This window comes from Zingiber officinale, unplaced genomic scaffold, assembly GCF_018446385.1.
Source record: "Zingiber officinale cultivar Zhangliang unplaced genomic scaffold, Zo_v1.1 ctg54, whole genome shotgun sequence".
In the NCBI taxonomy this organism is placed as follows: Eukaryota; Viridiplantae; Streptophyta; class Magnoliopsida; order Zingiberales; family Zingiberaceae; genus Zingiber; species Zingiber officinale.
The window spans coordinates 1-20721 of NW_024589953.1; the positions used below are offsets into that span (position 1 = coordinate 1).

Genomic DNA, 20721 nt, shown 5'->3' on the forward strand with positions numbered 1-20721 from the left:
CTTGATCTACTTCGCCACTTCTCGCAAAGGCGCGACAGTGCTTCTCTCAGTCGGCATCGTGCACCGCTGCCGCCACCACCCATCTCTCTCCTCCATCTCCATGGTCGGTGGTCCGCCTTGAGCGCGCAGGCCACAACTGTGTTTCTTCTTGGTTGACGCTCACGGACCGCCGTGTCGGGCATCCTTTACCCCGTCTATACATCGACCGCCTTCCTTCCTTCTCCCTTGCTGTGCACAATTGTTGCGGGCAATAGTTGACCGACCCTTTGCAATCGCCGCCGCCTCCAATACCCAACTCCGTTGTGACCACTAGTCGCCGGCAGCTATCCTTGACCTAGGGCCATCGTCGGCCACCGTGAGCTAGCCTCTGCTGGAGTTGAAGCTGTCGGAGGAGGGGCCGAACAATAAAGGTAAAGAAATTCTAATTTAAATTTCATTATTGAGTAACATATTAAATGAGGTTATCAGATAATGCTATTAGATAATTGTTGATTGAATTAATTAACTGAGTTATAAAGAAATTGGGTAAATGTTGATTAAACAGTGTTATTGTTCGAGTAAGTAGGAAGAGGAAGAGGATACCAGTAAGTTAACTTGGGGTTAATTAATGAATTGATGATTGATTAAATTAGCTGATGAAGGTTGAACTAGTTTAATGATGATTATTAATTAATAGATAATTGGCTTTAGGATTATTATTAATAACCTTATTGATTTATGCATTTGTGAAATCTGAGAGTGGGTTTACAGATTGGTTATAATTAGATAATATGATTAAGGATTTATTGAATCAGTAATCAAATTTATAACTCATTAACTACTTAGTAATTATTAGTATGGAGTTACTAATAGGATGAGTAACTTGATTTATTGGTGTTGGATCGTAAAGTTCGCTAGAGGGGGAGGAGGGTGAATAGCGATCTTCGAAAATCGTTATCGAGTAAGAAACGGAAACATAAAACACAACGCTAACAAAATCAATTTTACTTAGTTCGGAGTCTTTGTCGACTCCTACACTAAGGTTGCACGTGAGAGTACTTTCGTTGGGCAATCACTAAAAATTCGTAAAATGTTACACGATTGAGTACAAGAAAAAAGAAATACCGACAACAACAAGAAATTGAGCCACAGGTTGCCGGAAGAGCTTCGTAGCGTCGCAGGAGCAGTGCGCAACAGAGTAATCACAGAAAGAAAATTGTTGTCCTTTGCTCCAGGTGGTGGCCTCCTTATATAGGAAGCTCCGGACGCCCGGATCCCTTCCGCGCGCCTGGAGCGTGACGTCTGTCTAGCCAATCAGCGCGCTCCACGTTGCGACGAGATAAACTTTTGCATTCCGGGCGCCCGGATCCCTTTTTCCTGTAAAAGTTTTTGTCCTGCGAGAAAAGATTAGTCCTAGGTAATAAATATTATACTACCCTGCAAAACAAAAGTTAGCACAAATCTGTCGTCCGACTAGCTTCAGCGAATTTTTAGAACCTACAGACTAACGCTTGCCCAGGTTTACTAGGCCGGGACTAGCGCCCGCTAGGAGGATTCCTCGGTATCCCTTGTTTCTCATGTGGACTGTGGATAATGTCATATGCAAATCTAAATATTGTCTTAAACAATTTCATAGCAATGGAGATCTAACTATGTATGCTGAAATAAATGCATACTTTCCAATACAAAAAAATGAAAAACTATAAAAGAAAACTAATAGTTTTATGCAAAGGAAATATACTAGACTCATTAAATATGAGTAAAAGAAACAAAAGTAGAATACGCAGAAGTTATCATAATCATGTAGTAAACAATAGGATATATATCCAACTCAAATTTTAAAACCTCGCTATAAGCTAAAACAACTTTAAATGTGGAAAACATTAAAATAGTAGCAATAGTTAATTCAAGATTACAATATATTGTGAACTAGTAACCACTAAGCAAAATATAATCACAATAACATAAATCATGTCTTAACAAAATGAGTTCAAAAATATACAACTAATAATATCTCATAGACTCATATTTTCTACTTCTTCTTCTTCTCCATAATTTTCAATAACTTGTTCTCCATAATTTTCAATATCATTATTGTGATCCTCGTCTTCTTCTTCGGATTCAAAATCATCTTCATGAAGTTCTCTCACTCTAGAGCTTCTTCGGGGTTGTAGATTTTCATCTGCTCCACTTACTTCATCAACGATTTGCCAAGTGAGCCCGGAACCTAGTTCAACTTCATCATCTTCCTCACCATCTACAATCCAACCTTGTGCGTTTGAAGCATCTTTTGCAAGAAGGACATCGACATTCCTTTCTTTTTCTCTTTTTTTTGTTTGTTCAACAATCTAGCATTAAATTGGACAAATACCATATTGTTCAACCTGTTGGCATCCAACCTATTTATTTTCTTTGTATGAATCTAAAAAAAATAGAGAAAGTCAATATTATAGTTAGTACCTGAATATATAGTATAGACGTTAAAAATTATAACTAATTTAATTAAAGGCTGAAAGTTTAAAACTTACTCTTTCAAATGTACTCCAATTTCTTTCACACCTAGATGAACTTGTAGTTAATGAAAATGTCCTCAATGCCACCCTTAGCAAGTTAGGTGTGTGAGCACCGTATGTACTCCACCATTCACATGGATCTAATGTATCATCATTTTTTTCACATGTTTTTGCTGCCAATGTTTTTCCAAATAACCCTGTCTTATCTCTATATTTTGGAAATTCTTTGTTAATAATTGTATCTTGTAGATCTAACTCATTGGCATGCAAAGTTTCCATACATTCAAAAATCCCCGTCGCGACCTCCTCATAAAGAGCAATAGAACTATCTTTATCGTAAAAATAAGGATTCAACAAAAAAAACAGTGGTATGCAATGATGTATCAAATCTATCTTTCATTTTTGACTCAATAATGGCTATGATAGGCTGATAATTTGATTCCACGTTGTTCAGAGCCACCTTGATATCTTCTTTAGCTTGAAGAAGCCGGCATAAAACCCCATCGATGACTTTCTATCTCCATCTACCAATCAAGAACTTTTACCAAAGGAGCAAATATTTTCAAACAAAGTGTCACACTATTCCAAAAGCTCAGCTCATCACCATAGTGTCAATTTTCCTTTGTTTTGACCATTTATATTTCTCCCACATATCACTTGTAAACTTAATTCTTAAACTAGTTTTTTTTTCAATCAAACTTTGCAATGTGAGGAAATTTGATGTAAACCTGGTAACTCCTGATCGGACTATATCTCTCTTCTTCGTGAAACTTCTCATCAATGGCAAAGTCTTATGGTGAGTATAGATGAAAATGGTAAAAGACTTGGCTTGCTCAATAACCTTTTTATATCGTGAAAGTTTATCAATACTTTCAAGCAAGAGATTAACCATGTGAATTGCACATGAACTCCAAAAAATCCTAGGTCGCTTTTCTCTCATCAATTTAGCTACAACCATATCATTAGTGGTATTGTCTATAACAATTCTCGAGCTCCTACTGCTCAATACACTTGTCAACATACTCAAAAATAAGTTCAGATGTGCGTCATCTGAAGACTCCTTAGACTCTAAAAATGTAGTACCCTCCTTGAATTAACACACAAATTTAAGACGCTTCTTCTTTTCTATCACCCACGATTGTCATGATCGAAAGCATCCATTCTTTCATTCTTCTTCATGTTTCTTCAGCATTTATTTTGCTCTTTCAACTTCTGCTTTCAATATGGCTCCCTAAGTTGTTATTGAGTTGGAATTAGTTGCTTGAAGCTATCATTATCAACAACACTGAATGAGATTCCATTTTCATAAACCCATCTCTCAACATATTGTTGAACTTGTTGAGTTCTCTATTTGAAAAGAGCCTCATTTATATTTTTTTAGCGAAACACTTTACTTCCACTGGAGCCTGCATTTTCTGGAGCAATTGTCGATGCATATCTATCCATTGGGTAAAGTGAAGAGGTTTTTTAATTCCATCCATCCCTTCAATTTCAAGACCTTCTTCTTCGCCTAGAGAAATAGTCACCTCTGCCTACAACTTTGTTCTTCCATTATTTTGTTCTTCTTTCTGTTTGCACTTATTTTGTCTTCTTGAGATGCTTTTCGACAACCGGATACATTTCCATATTTCAATGTGCTCCTTTATCCTATACACTCCCCCATTGCTTCCACATAACTTACATTTAATTTTGTCGAGGTTCTTAGGATCAATTAATATCCCAAACTCCCATCCGGCGTCATTCGACTTTTTCTAAGAATCCTGGATTCGGGTTGAGTGACATATTGTCAAGATGGATTGCTTACCATTGATAATGGATAATCTGAAAATTATATATAACAAGACATAACATGATAATAAAATTTAATTATATCATACCATACAAAATAATGAAATATAACAATGTCATTAACAAGTCTGAGAATATTTTTTATATATCTTAATCTAATTAATAAAATTTATTAGATATTTGTTTAAATAAATTAAATTTTAAATATATTTTTATATTTTTAAATCTGTTTTATATATAAATTAATAATATATATTGGAATTTTAAAATTTTAATTTAATTTTCATATTTTTTTATTTTTAAAACTGATTTATATAAATTAATAATATTTATTAGAATTTTTAAAATTTTAATATTTATAAATCCGATTAATATAAATTTATAATATATAAAATTTATAAATATGATTTATATAAATTAATAATATGTATTATATTTTTTTAAAAATTTTAAATATTTTTTATATTTTTAAATCTGATAAATGATGATATTTATTATAATTTTTTAAAGCTGTTGATATATAAATTAATATTTAATATTTTTATTTAAAAGTTAAATATATTATTTATATATTTAAATCTGATTATATAAATTAATAATGGTTATTAGAATTTTATATATAATTTTATATATTTAAATTTGTTTTATATAAATTAATAATATTTATTATAATTTTTTTTTTAAAATATATTTAATTGAGATTTAAATTTCAACCCTATTATTGAAATTATCCGGCTTAGGAATTGTTTTAATTTATTAAATCTAAAACGCTGTCTCACATGACAAGCGGATACCTCGTGGGAGAACCGGGCCAACGGACGATTCTGTGTCGAAGCGTCGCCAAACGCCCGACGAAGTCCGATGTTGCTTCCATGGCAAGTGTCGCGGAAGCTTCCGGTGTCGCCCGAAGCATCACGAGATAAGCCGACGCAGCGACGATGAGAGAAGACGAAGCGGCGCTGAGAGACGACAAAACCCTAAATTCTAAACCCTAAACACACAAACAACAAATTTGGTACAAAATATTAAAACCTAAATATCTACGCCGAGAGCCGCCTAGGTCACCCGCCTGGGGGGTTTCTGGCTCGGCCTACTGCCGCACAGCGCCTAGGCAGCCGCCGAGCCCGTGTTTTCGAACACTGATATATATATATATATATAAACTTAGTAGTAATTAGATTCTGTCTCTTCGAGACTAAAATCTAGTCACGATCTCAACTTAGATTTCCAAAATGGATTTAAGTTGAATCGACGTCTATAGTTCCCTCAAACGGGGAACGCGCCCTCACCAAGTCACTCCCCTCCAGTGACTTACATTTACTTATCTTTTGGCAGACATCCAATCAGCCAGTCGACTTGTCTGGACTTCGTGCCAGCTATCCGGTAGACCTTTTGACTTAGCTAGACTTTGTACCAGTTATCCGATCAACCCATCGATATAGCTGGATTTCTTGCTAGCTATCCGGTCGGCTCGTCGACCTAGCTGGGCTTCGCACCAGCTATCCAATCGGTCCGTTGACCTAGCTGGATTTCTCCTGTTCACCCAGCTAAAGTGTTAGATCACAACAAAATTAACTTAACCTACTTTATCATTCATCAAAACCTGAGTTAGATCGTTAGTGCTAACCGCACCAACAATTGGTTCATATATTATAGATCCTTAGATTTGCTTCCCATCCCGCACTTATAGGATTCGAGCTCGAGACTTCGATCAAGACGTTAAGATATTCTACGCTGAGGTGGGTTGTTCCTGCTTTGACTTCTATAGTATCTTTGATTCTAGTGCATGATTATTTATTACTATATTTTGATTAGATAGTAGTTACTGCTTACCTTGTCTCTACTTTATATATTTCTAGAGTTGACCTACTACTTGCACTTGTTTTAGTCCATTTTGATATCCATGTAGTCTCGTTGTTATCCATGCTATTTATGGTCATTGTAGTTGTACTTTTATGCTAGTGATACTATACCGTAGCATAGCTGTAGAATATTGAACTAGGTTACCAACTTGATATTTATTCATGCATGTGAATTAGTAAGATCATACTGTAGTATAGGATATCGAGTGTCCTACTATACCTTGATTTGTTAATAAGGCATACCTATATGTTAGTTAGGTTGGACCGAGGTGTAGTTATAGAGTAGCATACCGATGTGATTATTTGCTTTTTTACTTATCATTATGTTGTTATGTCTTGACTGTTAGTATTGACTCTAAGAGTTAATTATGAGATGATTGACATATCCGGATTAGAATAATTGAGTTAGATTCAAGTGAATCCAACCATATAGATTCAATATAATTTAAATTAGACTTGAGTTACACTCAAGTGAATTCATTCACTAAAGAGGATTAATGGAGTTTAATGAAACATTAGAAGAGTTAATTTCGAAATTCATTCAATTTTAAAATTGAATTAAAAAATGAAGAGTTTAAAATGACCTTAATGGATTGTTAATGCTCATTAAGTCTCATTAAGTGAATTAATGCTCATTAAGTATTTTCATTGGATGAAGTACAAAAATATTTTTTTCTCTCATTTTTAAGTGTGAATTCATTCTTCTTCTCCTCTCTTTCTTTGGCCGAAACTCAAAGAGGGTTGCTAGCACAACCTTGAGTGTTGGTCCTCTTCATTTTCTTGTGTTTGTGTGGATAATGAAAGAGGCACAGACATGTGATCGTGCTAAGATCCTAATTGTCGAGAGATCGAATACACGTATTAAAGGTATAACTCCTTATCATGTTAAAATTTAGTATATGTTTTCTTCGTTCGCATGGATCTTCTGATAGGAACTAGATATTTTTCGTTGCGCTTTTTGTGTATTTAGCGCCCTAGTTTCTTATACTGGTATCAGAGCTACTTGCGAAGGCGTATACTAAGTTGTTAGATTTTATATGTTATATAAAAATTGCATGATAGGTTTATTATGATTTGCACGTTTATGAGTTTTCTGTTGGGAATGAAACAGTGAGTATATGAACAAACTAAAGGATATAACATCTTCATACTTGTTATGAACAAGTGCTATAACCTATTCATTTGATAGAAATAAACTTCCAACATTTTGGCCAATAGAAGTTGTGAACAGCAAGGTGGTCTCAGACAAAGTGTTGTGAACAACATGGTCTCTCGATTTTTGTGGGTTGCAGGGTCTCGGGTATGGCAACAACTCATACAATGAGTATGCGAAATAATTTTTCGCGGGGGCTGCCCTCTCACCCCCGCAAGGGCCCCTTGAACCCCGTCCGCTAACTGGCTAGCGGGATCACCATGACATTGCAGCTCATAATTAGTTGTTGAAATTATAGTAGATTTATGTCATAAGGATATTATAAATATATAGATGACATGGTGCATGTTTATGCCCTTTAACCCCAATGTGATTGGATGTGTGTTGTAATTCATAATATGGCTTGCGTGTCGTGCCTTCATCTTTTATCACTCTTGTTGTAAATTTAGACTACCCTCGAATGTAACTCGAGGTTTCTTTAGGTTTTGTAATGTACAAATTAGAGAAGAATTAGTCTATTGGACAATGGTGGAAAAGGGAGAAGGACAACAACACACGACGATCAAAGAAGCACTTGGATAAGATGCTTAAACCTAGGTTGACCTTTTGATCTTCTCATTGTCTTGAGAAGATCGTAGTTATGGGGTCATAACCATGTCACGTTTAATTTAGCATATATGTTAATGTGTGCCATGATTGTATGTGATACATGTGTAGTTTAACAATAATTAGGTCCTTTTAATATATGCTTACTAAAGTTTGGTACTCACTTCTAGCTCGATTAATTGTAGTTAGGTTTTGCCAAAGCAAAGTGACTCGATTTATCTTCCTAGAGTGCGACAAGACAATTGTGATGTTCGACTATTAAATTTTGAGTGTGACTTAACTAAGTTTTATCAATTGGATTGAGAACTTAGAGACATATCCCATATGATGAAATTTAAATTATACTAGTCTTGGGTGATTAGCCAAAGCTAACTCAAGATAAGCTATATAATGTGGATTTCATAAGATGGGCAAACCAATAAATAGTCTTGTTCACCGAATGATATAAGAGTTACATAGGATGTAATTAGTAAACGTTACCTACCTAAGTTACACTAAGTCTTGGGTGATTAGCCAAAGTTAACTCAAGATGAGGTATAACGTGGATCTTGTCCCACATGAATGTCATCGCAATTGGATTTGGAACTAGTAGTATAGGTAAAACTACATCCATGACTTGCTCCTACCAAGCTTTATAATTAAGTGGGAGAATAATTTAATTAAAATCCTAATTGAATGATCTAAATATGATACTTATTTCTGTATTTTATTATTGTAGATTACCATGTCATCAAATACGTCGAATACCCTCTCTCTGCGATCTGTCCTTAATAAAGACAAGCTCAATAGAGCTAACTTCATGAACTGTTACAGAAACTTGAGAAAAGTTCTCAAGCAAGAAAGAAAAAAGTACGTCTTAGAGCAACCCATTCGTGGAGCACCCTCCACTACTGCCACTAAAGCTGATTAGGATGCTTATAAGAAGCATCAAGATGATGCATTAGATGTATCATGTCTTATGCTCGCCACCATGAACTATGAGCTTCAGAAGTAACATGAGAACATGGATGCTTATGATATGGTTGAACATCTTAGACAATTATATCAAGGACAAGCAAGGCATGAGAGATTTGAGATCCCTAAGGCATGAGAGATTTGAACCAAACATATTTTTGGCATTGTCGCTTGGGTCACATAAATGAGAGTTACATATCTCAACTCTATAAAGATGGACTTCTGGACTCATTTGATTTTAAATCATATGAGTCATGTGAATCTTGTCTTCAAGGCAAAATGACTAAAACTCCATTTAGTAGACACAGAAAAGAGCTAATGATTTGTTAGGACTTAAACATACTGATGTATATGACCCTTTCAGAATATCAGTTAGAGGAGGCTATCATTACTTCATTACTTTTATTGATGATTTTAGTGGATATGACTATATGTATCTGATGAGACACAAGTCAGAATCCTTTGAAAAGTTCAAAGAATTTAAGAATGAAGTACAAAACTAACTTGGTAAGCATATTAAGATGCTTCGATCAGATGGAGGTGGGGAATACCTTAGCCAAGAGTTTTATGACCATCTCGTTGAGTGTGGGATCATATCTCAACTTACTCCAATTAGAACATCACAATGGATGGTATATCAGAAAGGAGAAATCATACTTTATTAAATATTGTACGATCAATGATAAGTCATAAAGATCTTCCTATTTCCTTCTGGGGACATGTTCTAGAGACAGCTACTTTCACACTTAACCGCATTCCATCTAAGGTTATCATAAAAACACCATATACGATATGAACTGGGAAGAGTCCCAAGATGTTTTTCATGAAATTTTGGAGTTGTGAGGCTTACGTTCGATGACAAGTCTTAGATAAACTAGAACTCAAATTGGACAAATGCTATTTTGTAGGATATCCCAAGGAAACAAAGGGATATTACTCTTATAATTCTACACATAGCAAAGTGTTTGTTGCCAAAAATGATGTTTTTCTAGAAAGAGAATTTGTTTCTAGAAAAACTAGTGAGAGTAAAGTCGATCTTGAAGAAATTCAAGATACACAAACTAGTACTAACGCCTTGATGGAAACTGAACAAGTACCACAAGATGTTGTGGATCATGATTTTGTTACATCGCAAGAAGTTGTGGAGCAACAACCTGTTCAAGTAGCACAAGCTTTACGCAGATTTGATAGTATCCGTCGTCAACTTGAGAGATATTCTTTTCTCTTGTCTGACCACGGTGATGTAGTGTTTGTTGTTCTCAACAAACCTACATCTTATCAGGAAATTATACAGGGCCCAGATTCTGAGAAATTGTTAGAGGCTATGAAATTCGAAATGGAATCCATGTACACTAACCAAGTATGAACTTTGGTTGATCCACTTGAAGGGATCAAACCCATTGGGTGTAAGTGAGTCTTCAAGGTGAAGACTGACATGGATGATCATATGCATACCTATAAAGGTAGATTGGTGGCTAAAGAATTCAAGCAGATTCATGGTATAGACTATGATGAAACTTTTTCACCAGTTGCGATGCTTAAATCTATTCGGATCATGCTTGCTATTGCCACTTACTATGATTATGAGATCTTACAGATAGATGCCAAAACCGTATTTCTTAATGGAAATCTACTTGAGGATGTGTACATGATACAACCTAAGAGTTTTGTAGATCTATAGCATGCTAAAAAGGTATGTAAGTTGCAACGATTCATATATGGATTAAAGCAAGCTTCTAGAAACTAGAATTTTCGATTCGATGATACGATCAAAGCTTTTGGTTTTATTAAGAATGAAGATGAACCTTGTGTCTACAAGAAAGTTAGTGGGAGCACAATTATCTTTCTCATATTGTATGTAGATGACATACTTCTTATTAGAAATGATATCTTTACTCTTCAGTCAGTGAAAACTTGGCCTGGGAATTATTTCTCAATGAAGGACTTAGGTGAAGCAACCTACATTTTAGGCATCAAGATCTATAGCGATAGATCCAAAAGATTGCTTGGCCTAAGCCAGAGTATATATATTGACAAGGTGCTTAAACGTTTTGCCATGCAGCATTCCAAGAAGGGATTCCTATCGATGTCACATGACATGAGTCTTTCGAACACTTAATGTCCCTCTTCTAAGAAAGAAAGCGACCACATAGATTAGATTTCTTATACATCTGCTATAGGGTCTATCAAGTATGACATACTTTGTACTCACCCAGATATCTTATATGCGTTAAGCATGACGAGCAGATACTAGTCAGATCCAGGTGAAGGTCACTGGATAGCAATCAAGAATATTCTTAAGTACTTGAGAAGAACTTAAGATTATTTCTTGATCTTTGGAGGCGATGAAGAGCTTGATGTAAAGGGTTACACCGATGCTAGCTTCCAAACTGACAAGGATGATTATAAATCACAGTCAGGATATGTATTTTGTTTAAATGGTGGTGCTGTGAGCTGGAAGAGTTCAAAGCAAAACACAGTCGCTGATTCTACAATAGAAGTCGAGTACATTGCCACTTCAGTTGCAGCTAAAGAGACTGTTTGGATCAGGAAGTTCATTATAGAGCTTGGTGTTGTTCCTAGTTTAATGAACCTAATAGACCTCTATTGTGATAACAATGGGCTATTGCACAGGCTAAGGAACCTCTCTCTCATCGAGATCCAAACATATACTACGGTGATTACATCTTATTTAAGAGATCATCGATAGAGGAGATATGAGGATACGCAGAGTACCGACCGTGCTAACATTGTGGATCTCTTGACCAAGGCTTTGGCATAGAGGAAGCATGATGGTCATATTAGGTCACTGGATATTAGATATTTCAGTGATTGACACTAGTGCTAGTGGGAGATTGTTAGTATTAGCCCTAGTACCAATTATAAGATGATTGTAAGAGGCTCCTTTTGTATCATATTTTATTATCAATAAAAGACAAAGTTGGTTATTATATTTATTTTAATTCAGTGCCGAATGAATAAGTATAATAATGTTCTAAAATAAGAGGTTCTAATCTACAATATATCAATTGGTTGAATTGATAGTGAGATATTGTAGATATATATAGAACACTACTTTAAACTATTCCTAGTCAAATATTAATATGCAAGGACAATATTAATGCGTTGAGACTAACACGTAGATCAACGAATGACTTAATCTCACAAATCATGGATATGATATATCAGGTTGACACATGGGTATATATTAGAGAATATATACTGAATAATCCCCCATGAGAATGTTTCATAGATCGTTATAACTGTGTCATAAACATTCTCATGTGACTATTGGTATGAATAGTCCTTAGATCTGAAGTCACTACGGTTCCCTACATAAGGAGTCGTGTACTTTGGTATCATCAATCGTCATCTATAACAGGATAGACTATAAAGTCGATCACTAGGTATGCAAGAAGTTATGTGAAGGGATATGAGTGATGTGCATGAGATCTATCTCTTTCATATGACGGAAGCAATATCCGTGAGCCCCTTGATTAGTAGGACACAAGAAAGCATGACCATACTCATATGAATCAATATGAGATATTGAACTTATTTGATTGAGTATGTCTACTTAGAGATCAAGAAACACAAAGATTTATAAGAGGATGACACGGTCTATGCCTCATTGATCAATCTAGATATCAAGGATAGAAGGATTGAGTCATACAAGATAATAGTCACGGAAATGTTAAGTCAGATATCGACATTTTTGTCACTTGGGTAGCAATGATGCCTTGTTAGATGTCACTCATTATTTATGTATCTAAAATAATTTTAGAGACATTGCTAACGTTACAAGAACTTATTGGGTCACACACAAAGAACATACTGATTTGGAGATAGATTCATTTTAGTTTGACTAAAATGTGATGAACCATTAGATGAGATTATTTTAGTGATTGACACTTGAGCTAGTGGGAGATTGTTAATATTAGTTCTAAGAGTCAAGTGTGAGATGATTGACACATCCGAATTAGAATCATTTAGTTAGACTCAAGTGAATCCAACCATATGGATTCAATCTAATCCGAATTAAACTTGAGTTAGAATCAAGTGAGTTCATTCACTAAAGAGGATTAATGGAGATTAATGAAACATTAGAAGAGTTAATTTCGAAATTCATTCAATTTAAAAATTGAATTCAAAAATGAAGAGTTCAAAATGGCCTTAATGGAGTGTTAATGCTCATTAAGTATTTTCATTGGATGAGGCATAAAAATATTTTTTCTCTCATTTTTTAGTGTGAATTCATTCTTCTTCTTATCCTTTCTTTCTTTGGCCGAAACTCAAAGAGGGCTGCTAACACAACCTTGAGTGTTAGTCTTCTTCATTTTCTTGTATTCATGTGGATATCGAAAGAGGTACGGATACGTGATCGTGCTGAGATCCTAGTTGTCGGGAGATCGAGTACACACATAAAAGGTATAACTCCTTATCATGTTAAAACGTAGTATATGTTTTCTTCCTTCACATGGATCTTCTGATATGAACTAGATGTTTTCTGTTGCATTTTCTGTGTGTTTAGCACCCTAGTTCCTTACACTAACGACCGTTGTCTCTCATTCATGGTTGAGAGAGTTGTTAGTGACCATTGGTATATCCTGTCAACCATTGTCTCTCATTCAGGGTCGAGAGAGTCATCAGTGATCATAATACATACAACTACCCACGGGGTCATCCGTGGTAGCGTATATTGTCACCCGTAGTCCATGGCTAGATAGCTACGTATATATCTGTCTGCCCACGAGACCATCTGTGGTAGAGTGCACTCCTGCAGACAGTAGCCACTTTACATCCTGTCTACCCATGAAACTATCTGTGGTAGGCGTTCTCCTACAAACAATGACTATTTACATACCCTAACTGCTCACAAGATCATTCGTGGTAGAGCGTTTTCCTGTAGTCAGTGGCTGAGAAGCTAGATAGCTACCTCATCCTGTTCGCCCATGAGACCATCCATGGTAGAGCGTTCTCCCGTGAACAGTGACTATTTATATACCTTGACCACCCACGAGATCTATTTGTGATCGCATATTGTTGCACTAGACAGGACTAGTTATATGCTTGTTATATGGTGGTTATATATTTGTTTGTGTAGGTTTGGATGTACTGTAAGTACTTCCGATTTATTGGTTATACCTAGTTGAGCTGATTAGTGGAGTATTTTATTGTTGGTTATGCTTTTGGTTAGCAGATGATTATATTGACTCTCTTACTTTTGTAGTAAGTATTTTACATGAGACTGCATCCTTTGATCTTTTTATATATCGTATTATGTAGTAAGGATTTTTATTTGAGTTATTTGGGTTATTTTCTGCTGCGTGTATTTATAATTTTCTTTGTGTATCAAATGTTTAAGTATTGATTTTAGCTTGTTAGTTAGTATGCTCACATGTTCATGCATACATACACTCATTGTCATTTGTAACTTGGTGTTATTATATTACATTGGTAGTTTATGTTGGCTTGAATTGTTTTGATATCAGTTACTTCCTATAATATCACTAGGGGTATCGTCCAATTTGGCGGACAAGTATACCTTTGGGGCGTGACAATTTTATTTGTATCAGAGTATGGTTCGAGTTCGAATGCCGGGTTTTATATTTTTGGGATTTTATCTCATTTTAATTTATGTGTTTTTCAAGTTTGGGACGCAAGTTAAGCCGGAGGGCATCTCTAAGCTTTAGGAAAGTAAGGTATACCTTTAGTGATTATCTTACATTTTGTGTTCACTGCTTGGTGTAGGTTGTTGTTAGATAAGTTGAATGTTATATAAATTGAAGTATGGTTGGTTAGATCAGTGAATGAAATCTCGAGCTGTGCCACCCGAAATGGGTGATTTTTACCGTTCTGACGCGGGACCGACACAGGCATAGCATGCACAACAATTTTGCGTGTGTCATTGCGTGCATCACGCACGCGCAACAAAAGGAAGAAGGAAGATAGAAAGAATCAATTCGTGGAAGACTTACTTGGAATCATCAGCGAAAGATTAGCTCGGTGAGGAGGTGGTGACAAGGTTGCTGTGATGCGGCGACGGCGAGGTGGCGGCGGCAAGGCGACTGCTATGAGGCAGCGGCGACGTGAAAAAAAATTACAATGGGAGGCGAAATTACAAGGTTGAGAAAAAGTTAGGATTTATTTAAACTTTTAAATAAAACCATTATATAATATATATAATTTATAATTAATTAATAGTAATTAAATTATATATTATATAAAAGAATAATTAATCAAAGAAATTGTTAATTAATTAATATAATTATAATATATAATTTTATATTTTTATTATTGCTATTAAAATTATAAAAAATTAAAGTAAAAAAATAGATAATTTAAAATAATTTTTAAAACAAACTTTAAATTATTTTTATAAATTTAAAATAGATTAAAATTTTATAATAATTTTAAAATTTTATAAATAATTATAAAAAAATATTTTTTTAAAAAATTTAAAAATATATAAATTTTTTAAATAAATTTGATTTTAAATTCAATATATATAATATTATTTAGAATATTTATACATAATAATTATATGATTATATATAATATAGATTAATTAATAAATAAATGATTTGTATAATTATTATATATATTATGATTTTTGTGTCAATTTATATAATTAGTATAGATAATAATTTTTTTTTATCTTAGAATAAATTTGAAATTTAAAATCATGAATATTAACATACTCAAGCATATGAACATATTTTTGTTGATGTGAATGTCTAATCTTTATTTTAGACGATTTGATAAATTTATGCTGTCAAGTTACATAACTTTAATACAACAACAACCACCTTTTATTATATATATATATATATATAAAGTATCGAACCCATATTGGCACAACATGATACGATATCAAATCCATATCGTTCCGATCTGAGACCGAAACTTCAGCACGGATCGAGATTTTAAACTTTGGGTTAAACTCTCTCCCATTTATTTGGATTGTGTAACTGATTTTATATCTATCTATTAGGTATTCATTGATTTGGTTTAGCATGATGATACTCAGTGAATCAGCTCTATTCACAATCGTGGTTGAAGTCGACCATGGAAGAGACCAATTGACATGTTAGGCACCCGAACATGATGCAAAGAATGTAGATTCTTCTGTGACACCAACTGATACCGAATTAGAAAGTAGGAGTTCGATCAGTCAACAACTTATTGGAGATCAAAGGAATACAATCTCAGTGAATACCACCAATGATACCAACCCCTGTTACTACTAGCCGGTGACCTGTTAGATATGTATGCATAAACATTTGTAGGTTGAGAATTAAATTCTAAACTTCACATGTTGGTGAAATATGATAGTTGTGATTGTAGCAAAATCCTTGGATCATCCTGCGTTGCCATAAATATTTAATTTAGCCATTAACAAGTGTCGTGCATGCTTCACATGCTTCTTTGTAGGATGGAATCTTGTGCCTTTCAATATGCGTTGGGTGTTTTCTTGAGAGCTTTTGTCACTGGAACTGAGAAGCTGTGACTTGGGGATTAAACTAATTCAGATCATAGCGTCAACAATATGCAATGTTGTTTTGCTTCATCTAGTAAATTCTAAGGCTTGAAGACATGTCAGGTTATCCCAATCACTCAAGTAGAGAATAACTGCAAAATGTAAGGCAAAAGGAAAATATATTAACCATTACGTCTCTAATTGTCTGTGCAGATGAGACCTAGTGATCAGCCAAAAAGAAAGGAAAGAATAGGACCGTTTTTCTTCTTTAATCATTTGTAGTGGTTTTTCTTTTTTAATCATTTGCAGTGATTTTCTTGTCTGATTCCTTTTGATAATTTGGAAATAGTTCTTTAATTTCATTCCACAGAAATTGATCCTTTTGTGAATAATACAACCTAGGGTGATATTAACTTGGGATGCAGAGATACCTGCCAAGAGTATAGTGGTCATATGTATTTTCCCTATCCATCTTCATAATCATGCAGTCACATCTCCCATTCAGGTAAAGAATTGTATCATCTGTTGGTCAACAACGAGGCAATCATGATTGTAGCATCCATGGAAATGTGAATGCTCCATCCATGGCTGATGAAAATAGTACACATAATAGTTTTTCCCCTTGGATATTTGTTCAGGTCTGGTGCAATATCAGATTGAATAAATATGCAAGAACGGTATGCATGTTTGGATACTTTAAAAGGGGATAAGGGCAATAGCGTCATTTCGAGTCAAATCTCCCACAAGATCGATTTCACTGGAGTTGAGGAGCCGTCTGTTTGTTCAGCCGCCACACCGTTCTCTGATCCGCCGATCGTCGGCCACTGGCCCACCGTGCGGATACTACCTTGGCTCCCGTAGCATAAGTAGACAAGCACAGTGTCTGCCCGTTCTTGCTTCTCGAACAGTTGTATCTCTTCCTTGCTCATTCATTGGCATCACTCATTGAGGCTGGTCCGCGGGTAACTTCAGATCCATTAGCTAAATGTATAGATTTCTTTGATAGATCTGTATAACTTGCAGAAGTAGCGCACCTCAATTTCCACTGTCATACGCTGCCACTTACCATCGCCGCCCTGTCATCCAACGCCATCAGGTGAGATTCAACTTAAGTGAAGGATTTTTTTTCTTCCTTACGCTTAACAAAATCGGGAGTTATGATTCTGTGTCTGGGTTCATTTGGCGATGGTAGAAATTGGCATGGTTTTGTTTGCTTGCACAGTATATGTTTGACTAAATGTGCAGAAGAATGCTTTATTTTTATAACATGTTTGATCTTGTCCTTATGTTCTTGAAACTGTTGTGATATGGATTCTCTTTAGTTTCTGCTGCTACTTTGTGCGAAGGAATAGCTGTTGATCGACTCAAGCTTCTTGACTGTGAGGTTGGCTTTGTTGGTTCTCCAATGGTGAGCAGCGAGGAGTTGAAGAAAGCTCAGATTGTTGAGGCTCGTGCGAAGAGCATTTTCCCTAATGTTAGGTGCACTGAATGTGGCAGTCAATCCATTGAGGATTCACAGGCAGATGTTGCTATTTTGCTCAGAAAGGTAAAAATAGTTTTCTTGAAACTCTTTTATGTTGGTCTTTGTTTCTTCATTAGCTAACATAGCTTGAGGATGTTAAATTTGGTTTTCTGGAAATAAATCCATGAATGCATAGATTTTTCTTTCTTTTTGACTTCTCTATATTGCCTTTCTTCTACTCTATGAACATTGTCGATTCTGTATCCTCGGTCATATTATTTGGTTATTAAAATCATCTTCAACTCAAATGTGACAAAGTAGATATGTACATGAAGCATTGAACAGATGAAGCAGATGAGCAGAAGGGGATGAGTAGAACAAAATGAAACCGATTGAGTAGGAGAACAAAAAGGGATGGAAAATATGAACAAAGAGGATGTAGCAAATAGCTTGGCATGAAAATAAATGTTCCCCTTTATGTCCAAATGTCTACTTCCTTTTTGGTCATCTAGTCCAATGCTTGGGATGGAAATAAGGCAGAAACAGTGACTTGATGTAGAAAAGCAGTGGTGCAATGCTGTGAATAAGCTTGGTTAGCATATTAGATGTCCCCAGAGTGTAGCACATATGGTGGGCGCATAATAGTGTATCCGGATTGGACAGGGGTCAATCCCCAGGGTGTCACTGCCTGTGATAGTCCCTGCTATGCGCGTACTTGAATTTACCTCCCTCCATATCTATGGGACAAATTCTAAGGAGGCTGTTAATGTGACGGTTCCATATTTTTTAGTTAGTAGACTAGATGTGGACAAGGAACAAAAGCCTCATGGTCTTTTTTCATGTGGGGAAAATAATAGAATAAGTATTTTTCAACTTCTCAAATAATCATGACATTCGTCATTATACCACTTTTAAAGGACGTTGTAAAATGTTTGACAATAAAGAGAGATAAAAAAAAATAGGACTTTGTTATCATGATAGAATTTGCTAAAAATAATGTATTCTCTATTTTGCTAAAAAGTCACTAATTCAAAGACTTTTGGGTCTTAACATATGGTACCGACAAGACAAAAGAATTGCATCATTATTCACACATGAAGCTACTTTTTCAAAAGAAGGTTTTATTTCTGTTGTGAACTATGGTCATGTCCTTGAAGTCCTTTGCTAACTGTCATCTTGGTTCGTGGAGGAATCTTTCCTTATGGTTATTGGAAACCTTCCTTGCTTTTATTAATTTTTATTGGGTGGGGCTGCTTATGACTGCTAATATTTTACATAGGACAGTTTTAGTCATATATCTTGTTAGATTTTCTAGGATGCAAATTATTTGTACTTTTGTTTATACACACACAATGAACTACTGCTTCATGACAACCATGGTGATGTCCATCCATTCTTTCTTTACTCCTATACCTTCATTCTCGTTTTCATCACATGCAACAAAATTTTGGCTTATCATCAAAGATATCTACTACATAGTATCTTTTATTTTTCCACCTCGACGTTCTAGAAAACAACCAAACTCTGCATATATGTGCTTGGTCAACTTGTTGATTAAGAAAGACAACTTAAATGGCCATTCAAATACAAGTATACAAATTGCAATATTCACCTGAATAATTTTCCTCTGTTTAAGTTAAGTGTCTCCGCTACATTATCATCATGGTGTAAATCTCTTGACATAAACGAATCAATGGTGTGGCGCTTCCTAGCTTGGATTTTTTTTGGTGTGAGAACTTTTTCTCTAATTTTTAAAAATACTACTTTGGTTGAATTATTTTCTGTTTTGATTTCATAGTTGATGCCTTAGTATATGTCTCAAGCATTGTATTGGCAGTATTATATCAGAACTTATATTTGTTTCTTTTGTGTGTATCTGTTCTCAGAGAAGAATCACAAACAGCAAATTGTTGAATAACCAAATATGTTTTTCTTTTTGTAAGCTTGTCTATTAATCTCAGGGTCCTTGTTTCTGCTATTCATTATCAGAATTTTACTCGCAATGAAAATCTATCAAATTTTTGTGCAGAAATTTCCCTGTTTCTTGTGGGGCTTTTCCTTGTTCATTATCTTTCTCTTGTTTATCTACTTACTGGCTGAAATCTGTGCATTCTCCTTTTTGGCTTTTTAGTTTTTCTTTTAATCAGGAAGGTTCTGCATAGTTGTCGCCTACATGATTCTCTATTATGAACATCTTTTTTTTTAAAACAAAAAAGTGTATCTATTGTTAATATTACTATAATTAAGGGTTTCCTTACATCTTTCAGCTCATCCGGGATGAAATCCGAGAAGGTAAAACTGACAAGGAGGTGTACAAAAGTCTAGCGGAAAGGTTCGGCGAGGATGTACTTTATGCTCCTCGTTTCGATCTACAAACTGCTGCTATATGGTTGTCGCCGGTAAGATCTTTTACATTGATACCAGAGGACCTTGTGCTCTGTATTTGTATTGCAGTGTGGTTCTCTTAGACAAACTTGGATTCTAAGAAAGATCTCATTGACATTAATCTAATGGAATTAGGTCATTGTTGCTGGGGTTGCAATTGGTGGATGGGCATATCGGAGGCGCAGGCAAAATACCAATGTCCACGTAATGGCACTGAATCTTGTTCGAGGTGTTCCGTTAACCCCTACAGAGAAGGAAACTATGCTCGAACTACTAACACCACCTCCATCTCCGAGAAGAAAGTGGTGGAGTTGAAGGTTTTGTTGTGCTTTCTATGATCCTTCACTCTTAGCTAATCTATATACTTTCATAGTGGACCTTTATAAGAAGAGCAAACAAACAAAATGCTGCAAAAGTTCCAATTTTGTCACTGTTATGTCGAAATGTATCTAGCTCATGGATGTTTAATCGTCGATTACTCAATAAGTTGAATGAGAAGCGATTGGAAGATACGCCAAATTCTTCATATTTTTTTTAAA

General features: G+C 35.1%; 1 protein-coding gene across 7 annotated transcripts; it reads left to right on the forward strand.

Moving 5' to 3' along the window:
- The first annotated feature begins 6 nt into the window (after positions 1-6).
- Positions 7-20694, forward strand: LOC122037491 (cytochrome c-type biogenesis CcmH-like mitochondrial protein). 7 transcript variants are annotated; one of them, XM_042596985.1, is made up of 7 exons: positions 7-410; positions 16738-16840; positions 16974-17297; positions 17359-17431; positions 17658-17881; positions 20065-20196; positions 20318-20694. In XM_042596985.1, exons 5-7 carry the CDS (start codon positions 17741-17743, stop codon positions 20495-20497), a joined length of 453 nt encoding a protein of 150 aa, XP_042452919.1. In that variant the 5' UTR covers positions 7-410; positions 16738-16840; positions 16974-17297; positions 17359-17431; positions 17658-17740; the 3' UTR covers positions 20498-20694. The 7 variants fall into 7 exon arrangements, with proteins under 7 accessions (XP_042452919.1, XP_042452920.1, XP_042452922.1 ...); XM_042596986.1 differs by having other exon boundaries at positions 17682-17881; XM_042596988.1 differs by lacking the exon at positions 16738-16840 and having other exon boundaries at positions 16974-17431; positions 17682-17881.
- Positions 20695-20721: the final 27 nt, after the last annotated feature.

What these genes read in the sequence shown, in the direction of transcription:
- LOC122037491 (XM_042596985.1), top strand. Translation starts at nt 17,741, where the DNA reads ATGGTGAGCAGCGAGGAGTTGAAGAAAGCTCAGATTGTTGAGGCTCGT. An exon ending in TTGCTATTTTGCTCAGAAAG is followed by an intron (nt 17,882 to 20,064) that starts GTAAAAATAGTT and finishes TACATCTTTCAG; the next exon opens with CTCATCCGGGATGAAATCCG. An exon ending in CTGCTATATGGTTGTCGCCG is followed by an intron (nt 20,197 to 20,317) that starts GTAAGATCTTTT and finishes TAATGGAATTAG; the next exon opens with GTCATTGTTGCTGGGGTTGC.